The 17,898-nt window shown below is 36.8% G+C and overlaps 1 protein-coding gene across 6 annotated transcripts in view; it reads right to left on the bottom strand.

Annotated features, from left to right (window-relative positions):
• Positions 1–504: 504 nt before the first annotated feature.
• LOC145284502 (uncharacterized) overlaps positions 505–17,898 on the bottom strand; it is a 424,059-nt gene continuing 406,665 nt past the window's right edge. For all 6 annotated transcript variants that reach the window (XM_080133383.1, XM_080133382.1, XM_080133384.1 and 3 more), the window contains one exon: positions 505–17,488. In XM_080133383.1, coding sequence (XP_079989509.1) covers positions 12,158–17,488 — 5,331 coding nt within the window. In that variant the 3' untranslated portion in view covers positions 505–12,157. The remainder of the gene's footprint in view (positions 17,489–17,898) is intronic.

The raw sequence follows: 17,898 nt of genomic DNA, 5'->3' as shown, positions 1-17,898 counted from the left end.
ATCTTCAAAGTGCACTTTTATACATTTTACAAAGGTATTAAATTTTTATGCCTTACTTTGTAAAATTTATAAAAGTGCACTTTGAAGATAAATAAATTTCAAATTGAATCTTGTACCTTTATTTTTAAAGCCTATAGTAAAAACATTTTGTTTAATAATTTTCATGCCTTGGATGAAATGCTTTTCTAACTTGTACATAGATGCTTTATATATTTAAAAACAAAAATGACTTTCTTCTTCCCCCAAAATAATTGTCACTGTCACTTTAACTTGCCAGAAGTATTTTTGTTTTCATTTTCAGAAGAGTCATAGTAGTAAAAAGGGAAGACAGTCCAAAGTTTATGCATTTTTAAAAAAAAAATATTCTAATATGTCTGTCACATATACTATTTAATTGGAATTCATTATTGAGATGAGTATTATTTATTAAGTTATTTAATACCTGACGAAGACCAAAGGAATAGTTGGCCGAAACGTCGTGAAACAACAACTAAGAAAGATGAGGATAATAGTCTGCAAGAAATATATTAATGTCTGTTACAATTCTTAAAACTTATTTTATTTAATGAAAATAAAGTTATCTTTAAAAAAAAAAAAAAAAAGAAGAATGCTACATTTCACTTGTATATTTAAAAATAATTATTTTGAAATATAGTGTTACATTTTATTTGTGTATGTAAAAAATAATTTATTTCGAAGTATCGTTGCTAAATAAAAAAAAAAAACATCGAAAATGGGTGATTTTTGGTAAATTTATTAAGGAAATATATATAAAAAACCTTAAAATATTCCTATTTGACTATTGCACTTTGTATTTTTTCTTAAAAAAAAATACTTCCGGCAAATCAAAGTATACTCAGACCAAATATTTAAAAAAAACAAAAAAACATTTTTTTTTACTCTCTTTTTTATGTATGAAAAGTTCTAACACTAACTCTTAAAAACAATAAATATTCTCTTCTTATTGTAGAATAATATTCAGCTAAATTTAAAAAATATAAAAATAAATGAACCAAATGTTTTAACATTTTAATGCATTATTTTAACAATTTTATTTTTTTTAAATAAGTCTCTTTTTTTCACCATAAAAATAATTATCAGCTAAATATTCAATAAATTAAATGCATGACCGATCTCATTTTTTAAAATTTAGTCATTTAAAATTGTAACAATCAATGCTTTAAAATTATATTGTACTAAAAAAAGAATGCAAAGAATGGAATTTTTAAATAGGCTTTCTAAAACGGGACAACAGAATTTGATTTTGGAACAATTCATTCTGAAATGGGTAAAGTCTAATTTTTTGTTACCTTAGTGACAGCATTTTCAATTAAAACAAAACAAAAAAATGTGCGCAGAAAGGTGATAACATAAGTACGTACACACACGTGACTAAGTGCATTATTGCAGTTTATTTTAACGCTCTTATGTAACTGTTTTCTCAAAATTAAAAAAATGTTAATGTTGTCAAACATTTAAAATAAGACATTTACAATGGGAAACCAAATAAAAGAGCCTATTTCATTCACACACACACACATGCACACATATACTCACGCATGCAAATAGTCACACATTCTTATCATGCATTGTCATGGTAATTTAAAGGAAGAAAAATGCATTGTTTTTATTTTTTAAAACTTGCAGAATCTTAAAAATTCTTTGTTACTTTTTTTTTCATTTTTCCAAACGAAGTAATGAGGCTAACTACACTGGTAAATAATAATAATAATAATAATGATGATGATAATAACAGCAGTCGGAATAACTATTAAAAGTTCACAAGTTATTTCTGAAAATACAGAATAAAACTATGGAACACATTCGTAATAGTTAATAGATTAGGAAAAAATAGAAAGAAAACAGGCTGTCCTCCCCCTTCAGAAAACAAAATAAAATAATAATTATATATATATATATATATATATATATATATATATATATATATATATATATATATATCTCCAGGGACGGTGTGTGTAGCTGGTGAAATAAGAAATTTGTCACCGGTGGTATGAAGCCAGTCCATCTGTTCCAGCCTCCTCAGAACACTTGGTCAACCTACAGCAGTAAGCAACTGGTCAGCTAATTATTGTCTTTGGGGGGGGGGTACTTTGTGAAGATTAATCAATGGTCACAAGTGGGGAAGGGGAGACACGTACATTTAAAAAAAATTTTTTTTTTACAACAAAATGTGCGAGTATTTTTTTTGGGGGGGAGGGTGAGGAAGAGGCGAGGAGGGAGACTTCAAAAGTTTAAAAGAAATTTCAAAGGGAGCTAAAAAGATGCATACAACATGGACCCACATACACGCGCGCTTACATACTTTTCCCAGATGCACGTGTGTGTGTGTGTGTGTGTGTGTATGTATGTCTAATATATATATATATATATATATATATATATATATATATATATATATATATATATGCAATATGTAAAACACTTGCATACGAGTGTTTATCGAGTAGATAATTCACAAACTAGTCACAGGTTAGAAAATGCAACTTGTTTCAGCAGTACACCAATTATGGATGGAGGAAACCATATAACACGGCCATTGTCCACTCAGCATCTAAAATCCAAGTAATTATCTACAGCAAGAGAAGAACTTGTAATGAAGCAGACGCTGTTCTGTATCAACAAATGGAAGAAGAATATAATGACTAATAACAAAAGTCTCGTTTTATTGCAGTAACACAGTTAAAAGACCACAAAAATAGCAGATGCAGCAAGATTTTTTGTTAGTTTTTTTTTTTTTTATATATAGCAGCAGGAATAATAAAAAAAAAATTAAATTAAAAATAAAGTTATCACTGAAGAGCCCTATAATTTAATTACTACTGCAGCAGGTTAAACGAGGTCTATAAGTATCAGAGACCCCTAGTGTCATTACATGGCAATGATTGATAAGGGGCAGATAATGAATAATGGAGGAGGAGGAGAGTGTCAGCAGCAATGCTAACAGATGAGATTCTGAAATATACACACCTTGTCCATGTCATGTGAAATCTGGGTTTAAAAGATGAAGTTTTTTTTTTATTGTTGTTGTTTTTTTTCTTTTTCTTTTTGCTTTTAGAGAAGATTAAAAAAAAATGAAACAGAAAAAAGAACAAATCCCCCTCCCCCCAGGCAAACAGTTAAATGATCGAACATTGTCACAGTGGTGTAGCACCGCCGGTCAAAAAAAAAAAAAAAAACTTCTCTGGCAGGATGTGTAGCCAGGAAATAAAGGTTCGGCAAACATCCCAGAGTTTGGTAAAGTTGTGAGGATGTGGTGAAAAAAAAAAACAAAAAAAAAACAAAAACAAAACAAACAAACAAAAATAAAACAAATGCTAAGTGACCAATATGGGTCATTGATCACTTTTGGTTGTATTTTTGCCATTTTGATTGCCAAGTGTTCTGATTAACAGCAGGAGTACAGAATCAGCCTGGGGCTGGCAATGAGGCAGAACAAAACACAGAAAAAAAAAAAACGAAAAAGAAAAGGAAGGCGAAAAAATAAAATAAAATTCAAGAATCAAAAACTTTTCGAAGTTGAAGAATGAATGAAAGTGTGTGAGGCAATGAAGTTTTAGAAAGTGGAGGATCTGCTCCAAGAGTCAGCGATGGTGATGGGGTGGGGGGAGGTCTGTGAATCGTGGGTGATGGTAGAATCCAGTGGACAATGGGTGGTCAGTTAAATACAGCACACGATGTGACAAAGTACAAAAAAAAAAAAAAAAAAAAACTTTAGTAAAGAAGTCTGTATTGACAATGTTGAAATTTGTTTTTGTTAGTAGGGGAGGGTGAATGGGGATATTAGATTGTGGGGGGGGGGAGAGGGAGATAATGACCAAGACACTTTGGACATTGCAGGAAATCAAAAGACAATGTTTTATGTCTGAGGTACTGAGTCAGCCAACTGTCATCCATTCTCACTCTGGCAAACCAAGGCAGCAGGGCAAGACTTGCAGTGAAGCCGGGTATCCAGCTCCAACACTTAATATCAAGAAAAGATGATAAAAGATGATGTTTTCGTTTTTGTTTATTCTCATCTTGTATTAAAGCAGGATGGAGAAGGAATATTTTAGAATTAGAGTTTGATGATGAGTTGAGGAGAGAGAAGAGAGACCAAACTTTTCTCTATTATTTAGTCAACAGATAAGTAATAATAATAATAAACATAATGAGATAGATAGAGAGGGAAATGAGTAAAGAGAATAAGAGGGAGAGATAGAGGGGGAATGAATAAAGAAAGTGAATGAATGAGAGATAGAGAGAGAGGAAAGAAAGAAAGTAAGTGAATGCGAGAGAGAGTGAAGGTTGTAAGTTTTATACAAATATTCCCAAGCTCAGAAGTTGAAAGGACTGCTTCAGTTATGTAAAGATTTACAAAGAACCCACACTCCCATTCAATAAAGTTTTAAACGTGGTATTATTACTGTGGTATTAAGGAATTCTCTACCCCCTCCCCCTTTACTATAAAGCTTCAATACATGTGATACTAAAGATTTATAGTGAAAGGGAGATAACCAGGACAGTGTTACAACTATTATGAACAATGAACGGATTTATTATCAAAAAATTTATAGTTATAGCCAGAAAACTACTTTATTTAAACTAAGAATTCATTTTATCCCATAAATATTGTGGAAATAGTATTGGTTATGGTTCACGTCAGATTACAAAAGGTTTTATAGTCAGTTTTTATGTTGGTGTCTATTTAAAAAATAGCAGCAGCTTTCAGTTTGGAAGAGGATGTAAACTCGTCTTTCTCTGATACCCTTTAGAACCCATTTGCCCTTCGATTAGTTATAAATGAAGTAGTAGACTAGGCTCATTATTATTATTAACTAGCCTAAGGAGAAAGAAAACTCTAAAATGACACTAATTCTCTGCTCATCCCAGCAGTGCTTCTTAGCATCTGGATTTTCCCTTGAGACTGAACTTAAGCAATGCCAAACTAGAAGTGTAGGTGGAATTATGCAACCTTTGGTTCATTATAAATTTTCTTTTTCTTCAGAAGCTATTCAGACAGGAGGAGGAGGAGGAAAAGGCCACTTGGACCGTGATTAGAGATTATCATTCGTTTTGATTTGCAGATTAAACAATTGAAAACCATTAACAAAACTAGACGTTTTAGCCTGTTAAAAACGGGTAAAAGTTATAGCCCAATTGACTTAGAATGCATACTTTGTGCCAAACTTCTAGAATAAACGTGGCATTGTGGTGATTAATCCATGTTAATCCCTAACTGAGCATTGAATGGATACCATAATAATTAGTTCATTGCACCTTATCATAACAATGGTCTGTACAAAAATTCAGGCAGATTGGTCCAGTTGTTTCCGAGACAAAAATGAAATGGACAGACAGACAAAGAAAAATATAATATAGACTAGATCAGTTGTCAAGGCTCTGATGAAATTCATTTTACTTATGGCAAATAAAAATCATTTAAAGCTGCACAAACAAAACCAGGTTTTTCATTTTTTTTTGAAACACAAACAGATTCATTAAGATGCGGCCCTTCAATCTGCATGTTTCATAAACAAAACATAATTTCAAATTCCTAAATGTGATAAAGCCTTTTATGAAAAGGATGTAAAAAAAAAAAAAGAAATGCAGACAAAACTGTAAAAGAAGTTGTGTTTGAAGACTATATCAATGCGGTTTGTAGGAAACACCATGGACATGAGTAAAAGAATAATAATATTATAAGGAATTTTTAATAACTTTCAATTATATTACGTTCATTTAACAACAGAAAGTGTCATACAAAGATGGTAGGCATTGATGTCCCTAATTTTCGAGAGTAGTATCTCTTCTTCAAGGGGAAAATAAAAGAAATGTGTACAACTGTTCTATAATTTGCCAGTTTTATTTTTTCTTGTTATTTATTTCTTCATTTCAGGAAGTCAGTGTCATCAACTGGCTGTCAAATAAATTTCCAGGATACAAGTTGTGATGAATATTAAGTATGGTTGAGAATTATTGTAGCTTTTTTTTTTTAATGCATATAAATAATTAATTTTTGCGTATTACGCCTAAAGTGTGTACTTAGGCACGTTAACGACTGCCGTATTGGTGTCATGTAATATCCGGTTCGGTTATATATATATTTTTTATTTTCTCTTCTGAAGAAAAGATATTACTCTAAAAAATTAGGGATATCAACACCTACCATCTTGTATGACACATTATATTGGTAAATAAACATAATTGAAAATTACTGGAAATCCCTCCTAATAGTATTATTCTTTTCTTTTATATGCTAACTTGTGTCCCCGGTGTTTCTTATGAACTGGATTGACATAGCCTTCAACCACAACTCCTTACACATTTCACAAAATGCTTCAAGCAAACTACAATATCCTTCTAAAAAAAAAAAGAAAAGAAAGAAAAGCTGCTTACAAATAGAGAATAATAACTGTGCAGCATTAAATTAAACGATCCTCTGAAAACTCTAATATATAGTTTCCTCACAATGGTTGAGATACTTGTAGATTTAAAAAGCAATAATATTCCAACGGTTAAGCAATTCGATCTAGATGCATGTTTACATACGTACGCATGAAATTACTCTTTCCCAAGTTTCCTATATGCACAACTAAATGTTGAATAAGACGCTGTTCACAACTACTACTACTCTTCCCTGCAACCTCTTTCCCACAGAAGAGATGCCGCGAGCCTGTCTCTGCTCTATCACTATTTTCATGGCAGATGCTTGACTGAACTCCAATCTATAGTTCCCCCCTTGCCAAACTTTCACAAAAACCCCGACTAGCTACAACCAGTATATATAATTTACCCCACTCTCTAACTGTGCCTAAATATAAACACAGATTCCATGAAAGCTTCTTTCTCAGAACTGCTTGAATTTGGAACACTATTCTGCTGACCTGCTTCCTGGTTGAATACAACATAGCCTTCAAATCCAATGTAAACAAGTTCTTGTTGAACCGTCCCCATACATAATCAAATTCTACACTATTACCTAACATTCATAAACCCTTATCCTCAAGTGGCCTTCAGGCCTTGATAAGTGAAAAAAGTAAAAAGAAAAACGCCATCAAGGTTGTAAGAGTACTACCACAATGAGTGTAGTACCAACTATCTCCACTTCTGTACCCAGGTTCTTCCTTCACAGTTGATCCAGCATCGTCATCCGTTCATGTTTTCTATAGCTTGCCCTGTCCCATCTCATCTTGTGATTCCTGTGCAATTCATTGGAAGATAACCTTGGAGTGTCCATCCGATCTTGTTACATGCCAATACCATCAGAATTTCCTTTTCTTCTTGGTGGTCAGCAGATCTTTGTATTAACTAACACATTTCTTGATGGTATGGCAGACTTTCTCATTAATGGTATGATCTCTGCAGGAGTTGCCAAGGATACCTCTGCAGTCTCATTCTCATTACCTGTATTCTCCTCTGTAACTCTGCCACCAAAGTCCACGCATAAAAGATGGAAGCCACCAATGCATGCAGCAGCTTTTGGTGTGAACTTGAGGGAGGTTACTATAAAGATTACTATTATCTAGTCTAATGACAAGCGACTAATTTCCTGCTAGGAGCAAAGTGTAGCATCTGCTCTGATACTACACTTTTATCTTTTTCTGTCCTTGTTCAGTGAAGAAGAATCTTTCTAGACAGAGGCAATTTTTAGTTTTGTCATGCTCCAGTGCTCCCTTATTTGGGAACTGAATTCTTCCCCACATTAAAAACTGATCTTGTGTCTAACTTTGCCCTTGTTGGGAGGCAACTAAATAGTGACAAATGACTCTGCTAACATTGGGATCATTTTATATTCAATTAATCTATTATTATCTTGAGGCAATTTTTTCTAATGGATCATTTTATTAAGAAAACTTCATTTCAAGGACACTCACTATTATCAGATGTATTTTAACGCTGAGTCTGTCCCACATATTATTCAAGTTTAGATTCTGAGAACTATAAGACCAGTCAAGATTGTCTCCCTTGTTTAGAATGAGCTCCTTTCTCGGTTTCCTGTTTACGTAATCAATATCTTGTTTCAAGTTTTCTTCTATTTTTATACCGTTGGATTTATCAAATTAGTAAATTGATATCTGATTTATTATTTCCCCACTAGTTTACACTTCCTTTTCTATTTTATAAACCAATGCAACCCTCAAGGTGAAGATGATACTAAATAAACGTTCTGCATTACAAAAGACTTAGCAATTATCATCATCATCATCACTATTAATGTCATCATTAATACCAGCATTAAATTAGGCTGTATTTTGGCAATAACATGTCAGATATTGTCTTCCAAGTGGTCTATAGTGTCTGGTTTATCAGTGTAGACATGCGACTTTACATATATCCAAAGAAAATAATCTAATGGGGTTAAATCACAAATTCATTCTGTAAAATTATTTGTTCCATCAAATGTTTAAAAATGATTTTCAAAATAAATTTACACAATTTGCAAATGCTACTCGAGTGTCAGCTTCTTTATGATGAATTGCCAAACAAAACCGAACTCAAAATAAGCAATAGTTGCCAAATATGTAATCAGAGTTGTCAATTTAAAGTTCACCTCCTCTAAAAAAAAAAAAAAAAAAAATCCTATATTATAATAGAGCAATGGTTACTAAGGTAATAATGTTACATAGTAGGGACCTTATGCCAGTAAATAGTGATTAAGTTAGCTAGTGTGAATTTTGACAAAGATCACTCTTAGTGCACAACAGGATAACCTAACTGCAAACAGAATTGTAATGTGAGGAAGTGGGGGTACTAGGTCAAGCTCCGTAGACAAAACAGTCGAACGATATGAGGATATGATGACATCACATTCTCAAGCGAGAGAAACAAAAGTTTTCTAATCAGTCTCTCTCGGGAAGCCATATGCATCAGACATGGCCAAATGGTGTAGAAACTGATAATCTCAGCTGATGTTACCAATTCCTCTGTCCGTCTATGTCTCTCAATTCTCAAGTTAGAAAACTAAGTTAAGGAAATAATTTTAGTTATGTAGTCTCTCTCTCCATATTATCAGCAATAAAACCTTGAAGAAAACCCAGCAAACGTCTCCTTGTGTCACTCATGCACAAGAAGTTTATTTATCTAGTTAAATAGATAAGATGATTGACAACCACTAGACGAATCATGAAATAGCAAAGGGAAACAACGATGGTGCAGAGAAATAAAAAACCAGTATGTGAAGACTTAATTTGGTTTCTTGATTGATCAGAGATAAAAATGTAACAATAAGAATGAGTTTAATTCTCACCAAGCATTGCATTATTGTGGCCTTTAATCAATCAAGCTAAACATTAAGCTACATTTTGCTAATCGCCCTCTTCAGTTTTATGACAGTATTCACCCCCCCAAAACAATGTTGTCCTCTCTCTCTCTCTCTCTTTCTAAATACTCACAGACAGTAAACACAGGGAAATAACATACATAAATCTATCTCAATACTTGTTGGGAATTGTATGAGAAGCTGCACAAGTATTGAAGAATATGTAGAAAATTTCACCATTTAATGACCAGTTGAAAGACCTTTGAGACAAAATATCATGGAAGTGGTTGGAGAGATTCTGTGAGATCTTCATATTTTGCGGCATCAATCACAACTAGCAGTCAACAAGATATTCACAAGAATACACAAAGACTGCCAACTAGAAACTACTTCCATTTATTTTAAAACCTACCTTTAAAATGGAACTAGTTTTAATGAGAAAGAAAACCTCAACCGGGCTATAAAAACAGTTTGTCATAATGGATCCTCATCTTACACTTTAAGGTGTTGAAATGATTTCTGCAGATTGACATCATTAGTCATTAGTAAGTGCTTTATCTATTTTTGAAATGAAAACCCATAGCATGGTTATTTTCAAGTCGAATGTAAACAAATACTTCTTGAGCTGTCATCTAAAATAAGCAATTTCTACCCATTTCAGCTATCGTTTCTAAGCCTCTCATGGTGTTGGCCATCGTGGGACTCATTAATATGTCTTCAAGAAAAAAAAAAAAACCTGATAAGATTTAGATAACATTCTAACTAATCTGTCAAAAGAAAAAAACTTGTATAAAACGTTTCTAGTCTTTCCCTAATCTTTCTCAAAAGCTCTTCAAATTTAATTACACTTTCTACGTTATGAAAAGCATACACCGACAGAAGCGCTCAGGACCAGGGTCCTTAGGCCAGACTCACACAGACGCAAAACAAGTGAGATAAGCCTTTAAAACAGGACATGAATATGTCGAATGCATACTGAAGCGAGTTAAAGGTCAAATGATTATACATGGGCACACAAGAAACAAGAGAATGACACGTTAAGGCTAAATCTTTTCTTATCTGCTGCCTCAATAAGAACAAACCGAGAGCCTAACTCTTTGCTGTTTTGCCTTGGTTTATTATGCCAGACCAATGAAAATAACCTAAGGCTACAATATATGCCAATTTATATTCTTAATATGCTGTTCAAGTGATTATTTCACTACATGTAGAGCCCATCTATATTCAATAACTGTATATAAGCCCTGTGTAAAATCTTTTAAAATAAAAGTTTAATTTTACACAAATAATTAAAATGGCGACTACGAAAAAAACAAACAAACAAATGAACCAAAAACAAAACTGCATCATATATTTCATAATACTGTTGAAATGCGAAAGAGTCTAACGGATGTGGACAGAGCATTTCAGGTACTTGTAAGGCAGAAATATTTTGAAGGACACTTAGAAGTGACCCCTGAAATACTATACAAGCTGGTTGCGTAAGGGTCCTTTTATTTAAGGAGGTCAACAACCAAGCAAGACTACAGCTACAATAACGAGTATGACTAATTTGGTTATTGCTAGTGGCAGTGATAATGTCAGGGGCGACAAATACTACGAGCACCATCGTGGCGGTACTTTACTCTTCTACAACTAGTACCACTGCCGTTTTTTTGGACGACTCTGTTAAACATAAATCAAGAATTAAGCTGCAGTCTATGAATATATATATATAAAAAAAAAAGAACGTAAAAATCAAAATTCTAAAAATAATCTTGGGGTATTTTCAAGGATAAACTGAATGAATCTTACTTTACTAAACTAAAAAAAAAAAAAAAAAGAAAGACGTATGATGTGTAAATGACTGTGCTATAAGGGCACGCATATGCATGTTGGATTGAATGAGTGGGAAGAACTCTTTATAGTTGTCATACATAGAGAAATGACAAGAAATTTAGCAAAGAGAAATTAATAGAAGAAAATGAGTGTATTTTTGTTTTGTTTTTTTGGTGGGGGAGGGAAAAATGTAACCAAGATTTTGCTTGCAGAATGCATTATATTTTTATCATTTGAATTCCATTTTTATCACAATTTTCTTTCTTTTTGAAATGAGGGTTTTAAAGTCTTTGTATTTTTTAGTTGTTCTCCCTTCCCATATTTTGAAAAAAAAAAAAAAAAAAAAGAAAAAATATAAAATAAACAATGTTTATTTGCTCAGCAGAAAATATTTTTTAACAGCTTCTTGTTTCTTTTCTTTTTTTTTTTGTTGTGTTTGCTTTTCCTTTATTAGTTTTGTCCTAACTGTAAAATTGTTTTCCACTGGATTCTAACCAAATATTTAATGTCAAATCTTTTTGTAGGGATGTGGGGGGTAGGGGAGAATGGGGGGGGGGCGGGGAGGCCAAGGGGGGAAAGAATAACAGTGCCAACAACAAATTAAAAAAAATATACAATACAACAAAGTACCTTTATAACAGATACCATACTGGAAATATAAGGAAAAAGTTTTTTTTTTTTTTGTTTCTTTTTTTTTTTCAGCACATTCAAGTTAAAATGTCCAGATCTTAGACCATTGTTAATTTGTTTTCGTCATGCTTTGTTTATTAGACACACCGATACGTTATGCATGTCTATTAAAATTAGATACACTCCTTTGGCAGCATTCAAAAACGTAATTCTAGCAAAGCTAAAAGATTCTTTTTATTGTGTTTATCTTTTAATATTTTAACTTATGCATTCACTGGAGAAAAAAAAAAGGTAGATTCCCAATAAGTTTCAAAATATAACGGTCATACCGTCCGATGGCAAAGAAACTTAGAAAAGTACCCTTATACCATCGAGTGGATATAGCACCCAAATGGCTGACCAGGTCATTCTTTCTTTTAATTTTTTTTTTTTCATTTTTAAAATTATTTATCCAACTTCTGTCGCCTTTTTACGCTTTGAATCAACAGCATTATCCTGAGAATCAGTCGCGGCGTTACTGTCTTTCCGCTTTAACTGGCTCCCAAATTTCTGAAATTTCTTGTGCCGATACGTAAATGTTCCATCATCTTCATTATCAACCTCAGTTTTATCACATTCACTTACAACGTCCGACTGTTTTTTTAATGACGAGTTGGAGTTACTGTCTGCCAGGGAACTGGCAGAGAGTGCACTTGGCTGACCACCAGGTGCCACGTTGGTTATACTAGGCTCAGAAGTAAGAGATTGATCACAGAAACTTTCTGAAGAGTCCATGTTGTGGGAGTAACTTTTATCACTGGTCAGATCAGTGTCCGGATTCTCTTCTTTTTTTACGGATACACTGCTGCCCTCGTCCAGTTCGGACATTACAATTTTCAGTCGATGCTCATCACTAGAGTCATCTGAAGGATACCAAGGGTCATCTGTAATGACCGGTGGCTGTTCACCGTCTTTTGAGTCAACACATTTAGCCTCTGTTTTTATGCAAGTCCGTGACCACTGCGACAACTCACTAGTTTTATTGTGCTGAGCAGCATAGGGGTCATTTTCTTGCTTGATGTCATGAATCGAAAGCAGTGGGTAATCTTTACTGGTATCATTACTGTTATCATTTTGAGAGCCAGCAGTTGACGACTGGGATGATATATCAGATTTGGGGGTATCAAAACTGTACGAGCTCGGCCGCAGAACTCTGTCAACTGAGATACTTGAGCCAGAGTCTGACGGGCATCGCTCTTTTGATATTGTTTCAGGGGTGGGCACAGACGAGCATTGTCTCCCTTCTGTGTCCGCAGAAAGGTTTCGCTTCCACATCTGAGATGACATTTCAAACGCATACTCAGAGATGCCGCCTCCGGGTTTATTTCGTTCATGCGAACGGCAATGTTTTTTATAAGACCCGAAGTCGTTGAGCTGAAACTGCTTGCCACACTCCGGACATTCGAGACACTTGGTTTCTTCTTGACTGGAGAGTGGGTTCTCCAGAGGGTTTCTGTTTTGGGAGGCAGCATCCTCTGGATTGATCTTAAATGAAGAGCTATTCGTTGCAGTACAGAGGTCGACATCAAACTTTTGATCTTCGATTTCAATCTTTTTGATATTTATCCTACCGTCAGCAACGTTGCCAGGATTACTGACACCTTTGGCTTGAAGAGCATCTTCGTTCTTCACCATAACATTTGCTTCTGGCGGCTTGCCCTTTAGCAATGATATAGTTGCAGAGATAGACTGAACCACCGTATGGTGCGGGCGCGGTTCAAAGCCATGCTGGTTTCTGAAATGCTTCCTAAAACTGTATGGACTGCCATAAGTCTGTCCACATAATTTACATATAAGATAGAGAACATCGTCAGCAGCATGGTTCCCCAACAGGTTTTGAACGGGTTCATGTTTTGAGATGTCATGTTTTTTTGAGCAATTGTTATCAAGCTTCTCATTTGTAGAGTTTGCAGACTTTGAACTTCTGTGGTTGTTTTGAGCAGATTCCATGTTTTGTTGGGGATAGGCACTGACATTTTGGGTAGCAGCAACTGGTGCAGCCACTGGGGACAATTGATAGGCCTGTGGCTGCACAACTGGCTGCTGTTGTTGCTGTGGTGGCTGTTGTTGCTGTTGCTGCTGTGGTGGTTGCTGCTGCTGCTGCTGTTGTTGTTGTTGTTGTGTTTGCTGCTGCAGCGGTTGCTGGGACTGCAAATGAGGGCCATGTTTAGGAAGAGCTGGAAGCGTAGGCTGCCGGAAAATGGGATAGCTCTGTTGCGATTGCCTATGATGACCATCTGGCGTAATATAGCCATGTGGAAAATCCTTACGGCTTGGGATATACTGTGATGTAGGATGCAGGGCGAGTTCAGCATTACGTGCTTGTTGATGAGGCATCATCATTTGTGAGGTTGCTAGTCCCTGTTTCTGGTAAGCCTGTTGCTGCTGCTGTGTTTGGGAGTGATGCTGTTGCTGGTAGTGCTGTTGTGGGGGATGAGCTCCGTGAGATTGATGGTGCTGTTGTGCTGTGAGCAAGTGTTGTTGTGCATTGTGCTGCTGTTGCTGATGGTGGAGAGGATTGGTTTGTGGTGCTCCTGCTGCCGACTGGGGTGTTACCCGTTCACTCTGGTGCATGTTTGGACCTAGCGATACAGCACCAGTACCAGGGTTACTGCCACCAATGCTGCTGCAATATTTCTGAACACTGTATTCAAGGTGTTTTAACAAGATATTGGCAGGTACAGATTTTCCAGCGCCACCTGCAGCTGTGGCAGCATGAAATGAGCTCCCCGGCGATATAATTTCACAACCCCGACTCCCACCACTACCCATCATCAAAAACTGTTCTTCAGGTTTCTTTTTTGAAAGGTCAAGCGGAGACTCTTGATTAGAGGCTGATTGAGGTGCCGAAGGAGAAGCAACAACTGCCTGAATATTACCAGCTGCTATAGGTGGTCCATCACCGGCCTTCCGTTTCACAGATAGATCGAGCACATTTTCCCCTTCCACCCGAGGCTTCCTACCAACCATAGTAGCTGGCATGGCAATTGCAGCAGCAGTTGATATTACTGCAGAATCGGGTGCAGACAGTGGTCGCATACTAGCATGCTGCAATTTTGAAGGTTCTGATGAATAGTTAGCCATATCAGAGACAGTGTGCCTTCGTTGTGGTACCATTCCACCTGCAGTAGCAGCTGCCGATGTTCGCAAAGCACTGTCCCCAGGAGCTGAACCAATTGCTTTTCCTAAGCTGTCCATATAATGGGTCTGCAATTTCTGAGTTCCCGAAGCAGCACTATCTTTATGATGGATAAGTGGTGAAGATGACGGGGACATGAATGAAGGAGTCAACATGCCACCAGACTGTGAGGAATTAGAGTGGGTCCTCGGAGAATGATTCTTTGAGGCAGCCATTGTAATCATGACATCTCCCTCCTGAGGACTAGGCATGCTAGCATTGGAAGCTCCCCGTATCTTTACTGATTGGGCCGACTGGGGTGATATTTGAGGATAGCGAGCATTAAGATTTGCATGATCATCCCACTTTATGATGCTACCGCCAGGGGTTTGCATGTACTGGGGCTGCTGATGAGGTGCCGCAAGCATACGCTCCATCGTTTTCGCATGTGAAGCACTCGGAGATGAACTGACAATCCCAGGGTTGTTTGCGTTTCCAGTGACGGAAGACATGCTCCCACCGGGAGAAGTTTGGTAATGGGGTATGCGGTCAGTAGAATGATCTTTTTGACCATACATTTGGTGTGCAACCATGGAGTCAGGATATTTGGACATGATACCTGATTGTGAACTGCGGATGATCATATCTTGTTGCTGCTGCTGGTTCAAGCGCGCGACTCTCTGCTGCATGTCACCTTGCAGCCTCTGGCCAGGTGCAACACTAGCCTGTAAGTGGTGCATATCACTCATCATGTTAGATGGGTCTTCTTTGTGTTGACGGTAGTTCGGAGACATAGTGTGTTGGTGCAGGTCTTTTCCTGTTGCGGCATGGTTGAGTCGCTCCATATAGCTAATACCTCGCCCGTCTTCATACATCATGCGTTTGTGGTTGGAAAGGCTACCTAGTGGATTCTCCTGAGCGCGATTCATCATATGTGATGGGTTATTGGCTGGAGAGTGCATGCTACGGGTTTTATTCGCATAGTCGGCCTGTTGCTGATCGCTGACTTTCATCGTGGGATGCTGACCCATCTTTGCAGAATGATACGACAATTCAGCAGGTTCCCCAGAGTTGCTGAAGAACTTGTTGATGGCTCTCGCCTGACAGGAGATCTTATTGATCAGTTCCTTTGCATCAAATGCACTTTCAAAACCATCACCCGCACTGTGCGGGTTCGACTTTGCGCTGCCTGGGTGCATTTGAGCCATCATATTGGAATAGGTTTGGTTTATAGCAGCTGCTGCCATCTCACTTCCCGTGTAATACTGCTGCTGCTGCTGAGAGTGAGGCTGGGGGTGTTGTGGCTGCTGATGAGGATGATGTTGTTGGCGAATATCCCGAATGCCTTCTAACATGCCCTTATTATTAGGTTGGAATGGATGTATATACCGAGAGTCATTTATCTCTTTCCTCATAGAGGACGGGTCAAGTCCGTTTGATGTGCGGTCTTGTTTGGCCATTTCAGAATAATAAGCCACTTGATTTATACTCGGATGATACATCTGTTGCACAACAGGTGCACGTTCTGACTGAATGCAAACCTCTTCTTGATGCCCGTTGCGAGTAGAATGCTGTTGGTGTTGATCCCCAGTTGTAATCTCACCGCCGTAGTTAAACTGACCTTTGCCAATGGTGGTCAGTTTCTCACTCATGCCAACTTTCTGTTGTTGCCAGGTGTTTTCTAGACATTTATCAATGAAGGCCTGCAACTGAACAACACTCTGGCCACCGGTGGCAGTCGTTCTGGACACAGATTCTGGTGATGGGTGCATCTTTTCTTTTGGCATCAACGGTTTTGAGGATTGGTTACCATTGCGTGCCAACTCACCTGAACCTTTCCAAGACTTAGACGAAGGGGCGACCGTTTCTGAAATTTCAGAAACAGCCCCTTGTTTTGGTCCAACAAGCATTGGCTGGTGGTTTGGATAGTAGCCACCTGGAGTTTTCCAGGCGTTGTCAACAGTATTTGATTCATGGTTCTTGTAGGAAGGAGCATTCATTGAACTTTTTTTATCAGACTGCACATTACCAGTGGCCTCTTTTGTCGGTTTTGCATCGGAGGAATTGTGTTGACCATGGTCAGGTGAAAATTTAGTCTCAGTGATACAGTTACGGATTAACGCACCAATCGCGTCATGGAGATTAGCGTTTTTGTTAAAGACTAGCCTTTTCGCATCATCTGATAACTTAGATTTATTCTGGTCGTTTGAATCCGACTTGCCAATTTTCATATCTGCTGTGTCCTTCTCAGAACTTGCTGGCGTTGGAGGGTCTGACGACTGCTTTGGTTGTTGCTGCTCGGCTGGGGTGCCATCTTGGTTGAGGTTTGGCTCTCCTCCTTCACCCCGGCTCTCAGGTTTAACCTTCTGTTCATCGGTCTCTGTTGATGGCTCGACACTAGCAGATTTACCATTCTTCATGGACAAAACCAGCTCCAGACAAGTCTTCATGCCTTTGCCATCGCATTGTAGCTGGGCTTTAAGCTCAGTGTGGGAGTTGTCCGTCACAATGCTGGTTCGATTTGCCGTGTTGCTGGTGGTGGTGTGACTGCCCAAGATATCTGCTTGGTCTGTTGAGGCACTTTGGCCCATCATCAAGATGCCATTCTTAGCCAATAAAACCTATGGAAACAAAAAAAAGAAAAGAAAAAGAGGAAACCCTTTAGTATCAGTGAAAAGTTTTACATATACAAAAAATATTTAGAATCAGAAAAATATATGATTAAAGTGTTTATAAAATGTTGTACGGATTACAAATATCAATTATTCTAGAAAATAATGTGACCGGTTGCTCAAGTTTGATGGAAAAAATGAGTTTGCAAAGCCAGTTAAATTAAAACTTGTGTTAAAAACACAAAATCTAAAATTACTCTTTTGGTTTGTTATATCTCCAGCTATGGGTTAAATAGTACTACTAATTGTAGTGATATTCCCGACTGTTTATAATGGACTATTTTAATCTGGTTTTATAGTTTGTTTATTAGCTGTCAGAAATAATAAAACTGAGAGAAAGAGAGAGGGAGAAAATGGCA

The sequence above is a fragment of the Euprymna scolopes genome, chromosome 9 (assembly GCF_053919585.1).
Source record: "Euprymna scolopes isolate OS-2025 chromosome 9, ASM5391958v1, whole genome shotgun sequence".
NCBI lineage: Eukaryota > Metazoa > Mollusca > Cephalopoda > Sepiida > Sepiolidae > Euprymna > Euprymna scolopes.
Note: the sequence above shows the minus strand (reverse complement) of the source record. Positions and strands in the feature narration are given on the sequence as shown.